Here is a 13,383-nt window from a genome sequence, read left to right on the forward strand (position 1 = left end):
TCCTGGCTCCTGTCGCTGGGCTCCTGTCGCTGGGCTCCTGTCGCTGGGTTCCTGTCGCTGGGCTCCTGTCGCTGGGCTCCTGTCGCTGGGCTCCTGGCTCCTGTCGCTGGGCTCCTGTCGCTGGGCTCCTGTCGCTGGGTTCCTGTCGCTGGGCTCCTGTCGCTGGGCTCCTGTCGCTGGGCTCCTGTCGCTGGGCTGCAGTTCATCTTAGCAGCAATGAATAGATTCACATCCGTTATCTTGTACTGAAGCAGCTAAAGCAGCTAATGAGCATGCGTAAAGGTCATTGCAAAGGGAGGAGGTGCGCTGTGATAACACCTCTATATAGAATTGTTATCAGTCATTGTACATGAGGAGGAGGAGGTGAGCTGTGACATCACCTATTGTGAATAATAGATCCTGTGTTATCTACTGTATATAGATGTGTTATCAGACATTGTACAGGAGGGGGAGGAGGTGACCTGTAACATCACCTATTGTGAATGATGGATCATGTGTTATCTACTGTATATAGAGGTGTTATCAGTCATTGTACATGAGGAGGAGAAGGTGAGCTGTCACATCACCTATTGTGAATGGTGGATCCTGTGTTATCTACTGTATATAGAGGTGTTATCAGTCATTGTCCAGGAGGAGGAGGTGAGCTGTGACATCACCTATTGTGAATGGTGGATCCTTTGTTATGTATTAGTAATATTACCTGTTATTGTAATCCTACCTGTGCTGATAAGGAAACTGCTGTGAACTGCTCCTAAAAGAACAGGAAGTATGATTCTAAAATAGCTCCAGTGGCCAGTGTGAAAATTGAAAGATTTCACATTTTTAAGCAAAAATAAACACAAAAACGTGACAATCAATAGGTCATTGTCTGATGACATACTCCCTTTAAGGTCTTCTACTTGGCATAACATGTAATCTTCCCAGCTTGGACATCCTTTGCCTGGACTTCCCCGTTTGCCCTGACTCTAGCATCCTTGCTCTCCTGTGAGTTCTAGTTCATGGTCCTAGCGTTAGCATAGCCCCCAGTCCTAGTTTATCAGGTGGACACTTTGGCTCGCATACCTTCTAGTTCTTGCTCTCAGCTAATCTTAACTACATACCTCCCTTATCGCTCCTCTCACTGTGGTGACCCTGACTAAATTCCTTGAATGCTACTTCCTCCCCTCCAGCTATGGTCTTTCTGAATTGATATATACTTACAGTGATCGGAGCTCATCCTTTTTATACATAGCTCCAAATTATAGGCATAAACATAAAATGTGGATAACTTTCAGCCACCACTAGAGGGAGCTGAGGAGCTAACAGTATACAGCTTTATTATTGAGTTTTATGTATAAGTCTGCAATAAGCTCATCAGCTCCCTCTAGTGGTGGAAGGAGGAAGACATCATTTTACAATGATTCTGGCTCTTTGCTGTGGATTTTGAACTCTGTATCAGGAAAAATCCAGTAATGACTCTACAGAAATGTTGGACTTTGGTATTAAAGGCTGATCGTTCACTTTGATATCTTGCCCTCACCTTTGTGTCCTTCTTAAAGAGCTGGATAAAATTCTGTTTCAGACTTTTGATGGCATTGTTCAGGTTGATCTCCGCACATCTGCATTGTTCTGCATCCGACTGCGTTGTGTTGTGTCTGGGTGAGAAAATATTTAATAAAATTGGAATCAATTAGAAAAAAATAGATCAAAAATTGCAAATAAGATCTGGAAAAAGGGAATCGCGACCCTATATAATGATGGGAAACTAATGGACATGTAGACAAGACACAAAACGGAAGTCTGAAAATATGGAAAAAAAAAGTAAAACTTGCTGCAACGGAAAACGTGACCACCTGGTGCAAAAAGGAAATAATACAATAGCAGATAACAGCTGCTCCGATGTTTGGGGGCACGATGATTTTGTAGCTTGACGGGACAGGAAAACCCGTAATGTGATGGAAAATAACGTGCAGGACGCTGAGGAAGGCGGATGAGCAAATCTGTCAGCAACAGAGACGAGCTGCAGACCATACGTGCGGGTCCGTGCATGAGTTACAGTGTAGTACTGGACAAACTAGGGTCACTAGACCTCCATCATGAGGGTTCGGGACCCCTAGGGGAGATGAGCTGTATGTGAAACATCATGCTGGATGAACCATACACATTTGTGCAGAGGAGGGGGATATGTAACTAGTCTGATCAGACATGGGGGCAGGAAATAGTCATCTCACTCCTGTCGGAAGCCACAAGCTCTGTAGTATTAATATCAGTCATCAGTGGAAACAAAGTAACAGATTACTAGAATCGCTGTTTGGTCCTCGGCAACGGTGAATCTCGAAACTCCAAATGAGTCCCAGGGATCCCACTTATCATGGGTCTTACTACATCGCGGGGGTCCATGTAATTATTAGTTCTGCATCCACTATACCTAAGCCCTGGATTTTCTGATTTTGTGGCCCCTTTCTGGACAAGGCAATGAAAGTGGAAAGTCAACAATGAAGTCCACCCTCCACCATAATTTCATAAAGGGAATTTGTCATCATACTTTCGCTCCCCCAACTGCGAGCAGCCCGTAACGAGGCAGAGACCCTGATTCCAGCGATGTGTCACTTACTTTACTGCTTGCTTGTGATAAAATCTCTGTTTTCTGCAGATCTCCCAGTTCTCTGACTGCTGAGCTCCGTATAACCCCGCCCACAGCTTTCTGTGTTCACTGTGCATAGAAAGCAGCCAATCAGTGGTGGGAGCAGGGTACCTGGCAGTAGGTTTACCAGTCCTCTAGTGATAATCTCCTGGTGCTGAAGCTGTGATTTTATAAAAACTACAGTAAGTAGCCCAGTAAATGACTCATTGATGGAATCAGGGTCTCTGCCCTTACATTATGCTACGATCAGATTAGGGAGCATAAACTCGTGACACAGTCCCTTTAATTACTCTAAATTTGCAGTTTTCTCTTTTTAGAATATTTAGGATGCAGTAAATCCCTAAATTACTTGGAAAAATGAAAAAATTGTATCATGTTTTCAAATCCCATCATGCTTTATGGTAGAAAGCAGAATAATAATTCTATGGGAGGAGCTTCTATTCTATGGGACGAGCTTCTATTTATTACTCTATGGGTGGAGTTTCTATTTATTATTCTATGGGAGGAGCTTCTATTATTCTATGGGAGGAGCTTCTCTTTATTATTCTATGGGTGGAGCTCCTATTATTCCATGGGAAGATTTTCTATTTAGTCTATGGTAGGAGCTTCTATTTATTATTCTATGGGTGGAGCTTCTATTCTATGGGAGGAGCTTCTATGTATTACTCTATAGGAGGAGCAGCTATTTATTATTCTATGGGAGGAGCTTCTATTTATTTTATGGGAGGAGCCTCTATTTATTATTCTGTGGGAAGAGCTTCTGTTTATTATTCTATGGGAGGAGCTTCTATTTATTCTATGGCAGGAGCTTCTATTTATAATTCTATGGGTGGAGATTCTATTTATTCTATGGGAGGAATTTCTATATATTATTCTATGGAAGGAGCTCCTATTATTCCATGGGAAGAGTTTCGATTTATTCTATGGGAGGAGCGTCTATTATTCTATGGTAGAAGCTGCTATTTATTCTATGGGAGGAGCTTCTATTATTCTACGGGAGGAGCTTCTATTTATTAGTCTATGGGAGAAGCTTTTAGTCTATGGGAGGAGCTTCTATTTATTCTATGGGAGGAGCTTCTATTATTCCATGGGAGAAATTTCTATTTTTTATGGGAGGAACTTCTGTTGTTCTATGGGAGGAGCTTCTATTTATTTTATTGGCGGAGATTCTATCTATTAGTCTATGGGAGGAGCTTCTATTATTCTAAGGGAGGAGCTTTTATTCTGAGAGGAGCTTTGTTCTATGTGAGGAGCTTCTATTATTCCATGGGAGGATCTTCTATTATACCATGGGAGAAGCTTCTATTTATTCTATGGGAGGAGCTTCTATTTATTCTATGGGAGGAGCTTCTATTATTCCATGGGAGAAATTTCTATTTTTTATGGGAGGAACTTCTGTTGTTCTATGGGAGGAGCTTCTATTTATTTTATTGGAGGAGCTTCTATCTATTAGTCTATGGGAGGAGCTTCTATTATTCTAAGGGAGGAGCTTTTATTCTGAGAGGAGCTTTGTTCTATGTGAGGAGCTTCTATTATTCCATGGGAGGATCTTCTATTATACCATGGGAGAAGCTTCTATTTATTCTATGGGAGGAGCTTCTATTATTCTATGGGAGGAGCTTCTATTTATTATTCTATGGGAGGAGCTTTTCTTTTATGGGAGGAGCTTCTATTATTCTATGGGAGGAGCTTCTATTTATTATTCTATGGGAGGAGCTTTTCTTTTATGGGAGGAGCTTCTATTATTCTATGGGAGGAGCTTTCACAATGTTCCTCTTATTGAACAGAATGTCTGCACATAAGGGAAACCATTGTATCATTCAGCGCAGTTGTGTGGTTGGGGGGACCAGGAGAGTGGAGAACTAGTCATCAGCAGGTCCTAATCTTTACCCTTCAGTATTTCTTACTACAACTTTTCACTTGTCTTCTACAGAAGCTGATAATGGGGGTGGTGGGACCCCTCAGATATGAACCCTGATGTTACATGTATTATTTGCTGTTGAACCTTGGCAACACTCTTATCATTCAGGGGTCCTGTCCGGTATCTCTCTAGGTGATGTCTACACTTATCGACTCATAGACAAAACATGAATGCCGGTAGGTGGGAGCCGACAGGTGGTCTTCCAGACATAAACCAGCGTAACAACAATGGGAAAATTATGCAAATCTTCTATTTTTAATGCCATTTCCAGAAATCCCGGAACGTCTATAACAAGGAGAGAGTGACTTTCAGTGATCAGTTGCGGCATCCAGACTCGGAAAAGCCGATTTGCAAATGCAGGGAATTCCGGCTCAGCGTGTTTTCCCATTTTACTTATTAAAATCTGTTCTCAGGAGCTGAGCTTTGTTCTGGCAGCGAAGGTTTATTATGGAGTCGTTCCTCCCCGTGACTCATGATTTAAGACACTTACTATTGTTTTTATCAAAGAGAGCTAAGCAATTACAAGAGGCCCAAGGAGCGTGCCAGGAACCCAGAGAATACAAGGAAATGCAAATATCACTGGGGAAAAGTGAGAAAAGAGCTGCGAGGCCGCTCCTGTCCTCATCTACGGGGGATTAGAGAAGGAATTTTATATTCTGCAGACAATCTAGATGATAAGAAACCGAGAGATCCTAGAACTTCTTCCCTTCACCGAGAGCTCCTGATATTCTGTACCCTCCGGTGCTAATCAGCCTTTGGCACATACAGTAGTCAGTAACTTATTATATGCCATGTTTCGTGGCAAGCGATATACTATGTTCAGTGTTCAGCCATGATAGTTTGTCAAAAAATCTCATGTACATTCATATCAGTTCCAAAAAAATACACTAATCCCGCATAGTACAATGAAAAAAACATGTATGATCCCTGATGGGTTAGTGGAACAAAAAAGGGCATGAGAAAAAATAAAATCTAGTCCATGATGGTACAATAGAAAAACAAAAGTATGATCCCTGATGGGCTAGTGGAACAAAAAACGTCACAAGAAAAAAATAAAAAATTGATCACTGATGATACAATAGAAAAAACATGTATGATCCCTGATGGGCTAGTGGGACAAAAAATGGCATGAGGAAGAAATAAAATCTAATCCCTGATGGTATAATAGAAAAACAAAGTATGATCCCTGATGGGCTAGTGGAACAAAAAAAACATCTTGAGGAAATGTATACGCCCTAATGGACTAGTAGTAAAAAAGAGATTAATACCAGATAGTCATGTAAAAGAAAACATAATCTGATCCATGATGGTCCAGTTGAAGAAACAATGTGGGATCTAAAATGGTTCAATAAAATAAATAATGTGTAATTCCTGATGGGCATGTGGTAAAAATAAGAGTGACTGATATCTGATAGCCCAGAAAAACTCATCTTATCCATTATTCATAGAGGAGATATATTGTAATCCCTGGTGGTCCAACAGAAGAACCTGAATATCACTCTTTTATTTCTGTCCACAAACCCATCAGGGATTATACAATCACTCTATATGATCTAATCAGTGATGGTCTGATAGAAGAAATAATGTGTAATCCCTGATGGGCTAGTGGAATAAATTGGAGTGATTTATACCCAATAACCCATTGGAAAAAACTTGATTTTATCCCTGATAGTCTAGTGTAAAATCCCTAGTGGTCCAGTAGAATAAAGTGTATAATCTCTGATAGACTAGTAGATAAAATAAGAGTGTGAGTGTGCAATCACAATACAGAAAAAACATGATGTGATCGCTGATGGTTCAGTATAAGAATCAGTGTGCGATTCCTGATGGTCTAGAAGAGAAAATAGTGTTGGATCCATGGTGGTCCGATAGAAGAAACAGTGTATAATCCCTGATGGGCTAGTGGAACAAATACATGAGTCCTACACAATAGCTCTGTGAAAAAAAACATGAAATTATCCCTGATGGTCCAGTAGAAGAAAAAAACGTGAGATACTTGATAGTCAGTGGCAAAAAAAAGTGTTTGGCTTATTAATCCGAAAAACAGTGTGATTCTTGTTGATTCATTGATAAAAACACAATATAGTCTCTGATGGTCTAGTAGAAAAGACAAGAGGAAGTAAAACCTAATCCCTAATGGTCTAGTAGACAGATAAAACATAACGTGGTCTCTGGTGGCCTATTAGAAAATACAGTGTCTGATTCATTTAGTAATGGGTCAGTGAAAGAAAAAAAATCAGTATGATCCCTGGTGGGAAAGTTATATAAAAAAACACAATTTTATCTACAGTCATGGTATGTCTGTGTGCCACACTAAGCATGGAGAACAGAAAGAGAAGAGAACTGTCTGAGGACTTGAGAACCAAAATTGTTGATCTATATCAGCAATCTGAAGGTTACAAGTCCATCTCCAGAGATCTTGATGTTCCTTTGTCCATAGTGCGCAGCATAATCAAGAAGTTTACAACCCATGGCACTGTAGCTAATCTCCTTGGACGTGGACGGCAGAGAAAAATTGATGAAAGTTTGGAACACAGGATAGTCCGGATGGTGGATAAGCAGCCCCAATCAGGTTCCAAAGAAATTCCAGTTGTCCTGCAGGCTCAGGGTTCATCAGTGTCAGCACGAACTAATTGTCAACATTTGAATTAAATGAAACACTATGGCAGGAGACCCAGGAGGACCCCACTGCTGACACAAAAATATAAAAAATCTAGACTGCAATTAGCCAAAATGTACATGAGTAAGCCAAAATCCTTCTGGGAAAATGTCTTGTGGACAGATGAGACCAAGATAGAACTTTTTGGTAAAGCACATCATTATACTGCATACCAACAACGGAATGAGGCCTACAAAGAAGAGAACACAGTACCTACAGTCAGATATGGTGGAGGTTCAAACATGTATTGGGTTGTTTTGCTGTCTCTGGCACTGGGTGCTGGAATGTGTGCAAGGCATCATGAAATCTGAAGATTACCAAAAGATTTTGGGTCATAATGTAGTGCCCAGTGTCAGAAAGCTGGGTTTGCACCCTAGATCATGGGTCTTCCAGCAGGACAATGACCCCAAACATACTTCAAGACGACCCCAGAAATGGATGGAAACAACCAAAGGAGAGTTCTGAAGTGGCAGCAATGAGTCCGGACCTAAATCCCATTGATCACCGGTGGAGAGATAGCGCCTTCACATATGAGAGACCTGGAGCAGTTTGTAAGAAGAGTCCAAGATTCCAGCTGAGAGGTGTAAGAAGCTGAAGGTTATAGGAAGCGACTGATTGCAGTTATTTATTCCAAAGGATGTGCAACCAAATATTAAGTGGAGGAGGCCAACAATTTTGTCCGGCCCATTTTTGAGGTTTTGAGTGAAATTATGTCCAATTTGCCTGTTTGCTCTGTTTTATTTTGTGTTGTTCCAATTCACACAAAGGAAATCTAAACAGGAAAGGGTTCTTTACAGTCAGAGCAGTCGGACTGCGGAATGCCGACCACAATAACAGTAGTGATGGCCGACATTATAACAGCTTTTATACAAGGTCTGGATGGTTTCCTCAGCACATAACATTGTGGGTTATAGATAATAGTGACAAAATGTACAATTGGGGGAGGAAGGATAAACTTGGTGGACTGAGGTCTTGTTTCAACCTACTTAACTATGTATAACAAAAAATGTGTAATTGCAATAATTTTCTGGGAGAAATACTTCATTTTCTGGAACAATTTCAAGGGTGCCAACACTTTCGGCCATGCCTGTATAATGGCTCAGAAGAAAAAAAATGCCTCATTCCCATTGACCCAGTAGTGTATGACCCCAGTTGGCTCAATGCAAAAGTGTTCACACTTTGTTTTTGATAGAATAAAGGGGATCTCGGGATTTAGAAATAATTCGAAGAAAAAAAAAACCTAACTTCCGTATTTATGAACTTTCATCAGACTTTTACATCCTCTCTGATGAAGTAAGACAACAGGAGATTTACAAGGGTCAGCGAAATTAGAAATGAGGGGAGCAGCAGGGGGTGGCAGGGCAGCAGCAGGAGCAGCAGGGGAGCAGCAAGAAGCAACAAGGGAACATCAGGGAGCAGCAGGGGGCGGCAGGGGGCAGCAGGGGAGCAGCAGGAAGCAGCAAGGGAGCAGCAGGGAGCGGCAGCGGAGCAGAAGGGGGCGTCAGAGGAGCAGAAGGGAGCGGCAGGGGAGCAGAAGGGGGCGTCAGGGAAGCAGAAGGGGGCGGCAGGGGAGCAGCAGGAAGCAGCAAGGGAACAGCAGGGAGCGGCAGGGGAGCAGAAGGGGGCATCAGGGGAGCAGAAGGGGGCAGCAAGGGAACAGCAGGGGAGCAGCAGGGGGCGGCAGGGGATCAGCAGGGGGCGGCAGGGGAGCAGCAGGGGCAGCAAGTGAACAGCAGGGGGTGGCAGGAGAGCAGCAGGGGTCGGCAGCAGGGAGTGGCAGGGGAGCAACAGGGGCGGCAGGGGGTCAGCGAAGGGTCAGCAAAGCTAGAAACGAGGAGCGCGGCAGCACGGGGCAGCAGGGGAGCAGCAGGGGGCAGCAAGGGAACAGCAGGGGGCGGCAAGGGAACAGCAGGGGGCGGCAGGGGAGCAGCATGGGTGGCAGTGGAGCAGCAGTAGAGAAGCATGTGGTGCAGGCTAGCAGCATGGGCGGCAGGGAGCAACAGGGGAGCAACAGGGGGCAGCAGGGGAGCAGCAGGGGCGGCAAGGGAACAGCAGGGAGCGACAGGGGATGGCAGGGGAGCAGCAGAGGGGCTGCAGGGGAGCAGCAGGGGGTGGCAGTGGAGCAGCAGGGAGACGTCAGGGGAGCAGCAGGGGGGTTGCCGAGGAGCAGCAGGGGGGCAGAAGGGGACCAGCAGGGAGCGGCAGGGGAGCAGCAGGGGGCGGCAGGGGAGCAGCAGGGAGACGTCAGGGGAGCAGCAGGGGGGTTGCCGAGGAGCAGCAGGGAGGCAGCAGCGGACCAGCAGGGGAGCAGCAGGGGGACGGTGGAGGAGCAGCAGGGGGGTTGCCGAGGAGCAGCAGGGGGGCGGGAGAGGGGCGGCAGGGGACCAGCAGGGGTGCGGCAGGGGACCAGCAGGGGAGCAGCAGAGGGTGGCAGGGAAGCAGAATGGGAAGCAGGGGAGCAGCATGAGGTGCAGGGGAGCAGCATGGTGTGCAGGGGAGCAGCATGGGTGGCAGGGGCGGCTCTGGTGTCCCCAGATAATCCACTGAACACTGTTTTTTCCAGATTGGGTACAACATTGAATTTGTGGCTGTGGCTTTCTAGGAAGCTGAGGTCACTCTCTGAACGAGATCTCCATATCTAGTGACAATGGCTATAACAGGCCCAGACTTTGTGCGGATGGAGAGGATAATATTTTTTTGAGTAGATCCTAAATTCTTAAAATTCCCGACAATAGAAAAAGTTGTAACATAATAATTCTGAGTTCACATCTCTCGGGCTTTTCTTTATTTGCTGAGATCTGTGTAAAAAAAATCTAAATTCTCCAGTCTCCTGACCTAGATACAAGAACAGGAGAGATAAAGACACCATTTGCTTTCTATAGCTTCTGTGATGCACTGTCATTCGCTGGCTGCAGAATGAGTTAACTGAGGATCCATCAGTGAGCTCATTCGGGTGATCTAATTTTTTAATCTTTTATCTGTCTTTTTTTATGACTCCTCTCAGCTAATGACAACATTATAGTTGAATGTGCAGGGAAACAAAGAGCCCGTAAAATCAAAACGGTGCTCAGTTTTTTATTTTTAATGAAATTGAATAAAAAAAAATTAACCTGAAATACATTAATTTAAGTAAAACAATTTTATTCAGAGGTGGACAACTACTTTAATGAGTAGGTTGCTACCTCCACCTTCTATTATGTCATCAGAGAATTAACTTTCCCCAAATTCCTTGTTTTAGAACTTGTTACAAAGTATCAAAATAGAATTCTAACCTAGAAGGGACAGAGATGGGAAGGATTCTCTCTCCACAAAGAGGGTGATGAAAGGCCACCAAGTCCTCTGTGATTGGGGGGTCCCTTGACCATCTGGGTCAGTTTTCTCAATACTTGCCAATTTGAGCGTTTGGTAGTTGGGGGTCTCCAGAAAACATCTGGAGCGGACCCTGATTTATCAGATAATGTTGTTCCAACACTTTTGTCTCATATTCATCTCGCAGTGCCCCCTAGTGTTGTATGGAGGTGCAGCCTGATACATTGTATCCAGATGCATTGAGATTGTGTTATTTGCATCACACTGTGTATTACTTCTATAATGGTATTCATTGTATAGTAGATGAATTGTGTTATTTATTGTGCTGTTACATTTTATGATGATTCATGTTTTGCATTTATATCAACATTAATTGTTTGTTTTTTTGCTTTTTTAGTGGATTCATGGTTACGATCAACATTTGCTTGATTGCACCACCTAGTGGCTATTCTCATAATTACACTTTTGAATTTTCCTTTTTAATAGCATTAAAGGGGTTTTCTCATGATCCCTTCCCTCCCAGGTTCCTTCTTCCCGGTAGGAACTGTGCTCCTAATAACTGACACTTTGGGTCGGCGGCATGGCTGAGACTCTGGTCAGAGTTTTGCGCTCACTATGATGCTGCAAGTAGAGGCACCAGGCTCTCCAGGACTGGAGAAGTGCAGGAGCACTAAAGCAGGCGCCCCAGTCCTCTGGACAGCACTTACAAGCTAACAGAACTGAAACTCTCTGTTTTTGAGAACCTGGAGGATTTGTAACAAGACACCGTAGATTGTTTTACAAGCTCTTTGTCATTTTCCCCATTGATCACATTGAGACTTCCCCTTTTCCAGCTCTGGAAGATCCAGCGCTCCAGGTGTTCTTAAGATGGGAGTGATAGTCCTGGCTGACAATCCAGGGTCCAGACGCCACCAAACAACATCAACTAATATAATCACAGGAGGCAAAATCCTGGATCGTTTTCTGTTTGTTTTCTTTTCTCCGTCCTCTTCACCTGCTACTTTTTTGTTAGATTGTTTCACTAGTTGGATATCTGAGGTCAGATTGTTCTCAGTCACAACTAATCTCTGCTGTATGTATTCAGATATTGTGCGACCTCTCTGACATTCACTTATATTTCTAATGAAAGAAACCAATAAATGTGCAGCGATAAGAAGAGGCCGAAGAATTCTTGAAACTCTTAACTCCATACTACATGCAACATGAACCCCAACACTACACCAGCAATACAGCCGGCTCTACACCCAACACTATGCCCAACACTACACCCAGCTCTGCACCCAACACTACACCCAACACTACACCAGCAATACAGCCGGCTCTACACCCAGCACTACACCTAACACTACACCCAGCTCTGCACCCAACACTACACCCAACACTACATCCAGCTCTGCACCCAGCTCTACACCCAGCTCTGCACCCAGCACTACACCGAGCTCTGCACCCAACACTACACCCAGGTCTGCACCCAACACTACACCCAACACTACATCCAGCTCTGCACCCAGCACTACACCCAACACTACACCCAGCTCTACACCCAGCACTACACCGAGCTCTGCACCCAACACTACACCCAACACTACACCCAGCTCTACACCCAGCACTACATCCAGCTCTGCACCCAGCACTACACCCAACACTACACCAGCAATACAGCCGGCTCTACACCCAGCACTACACCTAACACTACACCCAGCTCTGCACCCAACACTACACCCAGCTCTGCACCCAGCACTACACCGAGCTCTGCACCCAACACTACATCTAGCTCTGCACCCAGCTCTACACCCAGCACTACATCCAGCTCTGCACCCAGCACTACACCCAACACTACACCAGCAATACAGCCGGCTCTACACTCAGCACTACACCTAACACTACACCCAGCTCTGCACCCAACACTACACCCAACACTACACCCAGCTCTGCACCCAGCACTACACCCAACACTACACCGAGCTCTACACCCAGCACTACACCCAGCACTACACCGAGCTCTGCACCCAACACTACACCCAACACTACACCCAGCTCTGCACCCAGCACTACACCCAACACTACACCGAGCTCTACACCCAGCACTACACCCAGCACTACACCGAGCTCTGCACCCAACACTACACCCAACACTACACCCAGCTCTGCACCCAGCACTACACCCAACACTACACCCAGCTCTGCACCCAACACTACACCCAACACTACACCCAGCTCTGCACCCAACACTACACCCAACACTACACTCAGCTCTGCACCCAACACTACGCCCAACACTACACCCAGCTCTGCACCCAACACTGCGCCCAACACTACACCCAGCTCTGCACCCAACACTACGCCCAACACTACACCCAGCTCTGCACCCAACGCTACGCCCAACACTACACCCAGCTCTGCACCCAACACTACACCCAGCTCTGCACCCAACACTACGCCCAACACTACACCCAGCTCTGCACCCAACACTACGCCCAACACTACACCCAGCTCTGCACCCAACACTAGGCCTAACACTACACCCAGCTCTGCACCCAACACTACACGCAACACTACACCCAGCTCTGCACCCAACACTACGCCCAACACTACACCCAAGTCTGCACCCAACACTACACCCAGCTCTACACCCAGCACTACACCCAGCACTACACCGAGCTCTGCACCCAACACTACACCCAACACTACACCCAGCTCTACACCCAGCACTACACCCAGCACTACACCTAACACTACACCCAGCTCTGCACCCAACACTACACCCAACACTACACCGAGCTCTGCACCCAACACTACACCCAACACTACACTCAGCTCTGCACCCAACACTACACCCAACACTACATCCAGCTCTGCACCCAACACTAC

The 13,383-nt window shown here is 45.2% G+C and overlaps 1 protein-coding gene across 3 annotated transcripts in view; it reads right to left on the reverse strand.

Annotated features, from left to right (window-relative positions):
• EXOC3L4 (exocyst complex component 3 like 4) overlaps positions 1-13,383 on the reverse strand; it is a 485,609-nt gene that overhangs the window by 39,534 nt on the left and 432,692 nt on the right. For all 3 annotated transcript variants that reach the window (XM_073638363.1, XM_073638360.1, XM_073638361.1), the window contains one exon: positions 1,520-1,634. In XM_073638363.1, the coding sequence (XP_073494464.1) occupies positions 1,520-1,634 (115 nt within the window). The remainder of the gene's footprint in view (positions 1-1,519; positions 1,635-13,383) is intronic.

Source organism: Phyllobates terribilis, unplaced genomic scaffold (assembly GCF_046119375.1).
Source record: "Phyllobates terribilis strain yellow unplaced genomic scaffold, ASM4611937v1 Scaffold_7__3_contigs__length_470593459, whole genome shotgun sequence".
Classification (NCBI taxonomy): domain Eukaryota; kingdom Metazoa; phylum Chordata; class Amphibia; order Anura; family Dendrobatidae; genus Phyllobates; species Phyllobates terribilis.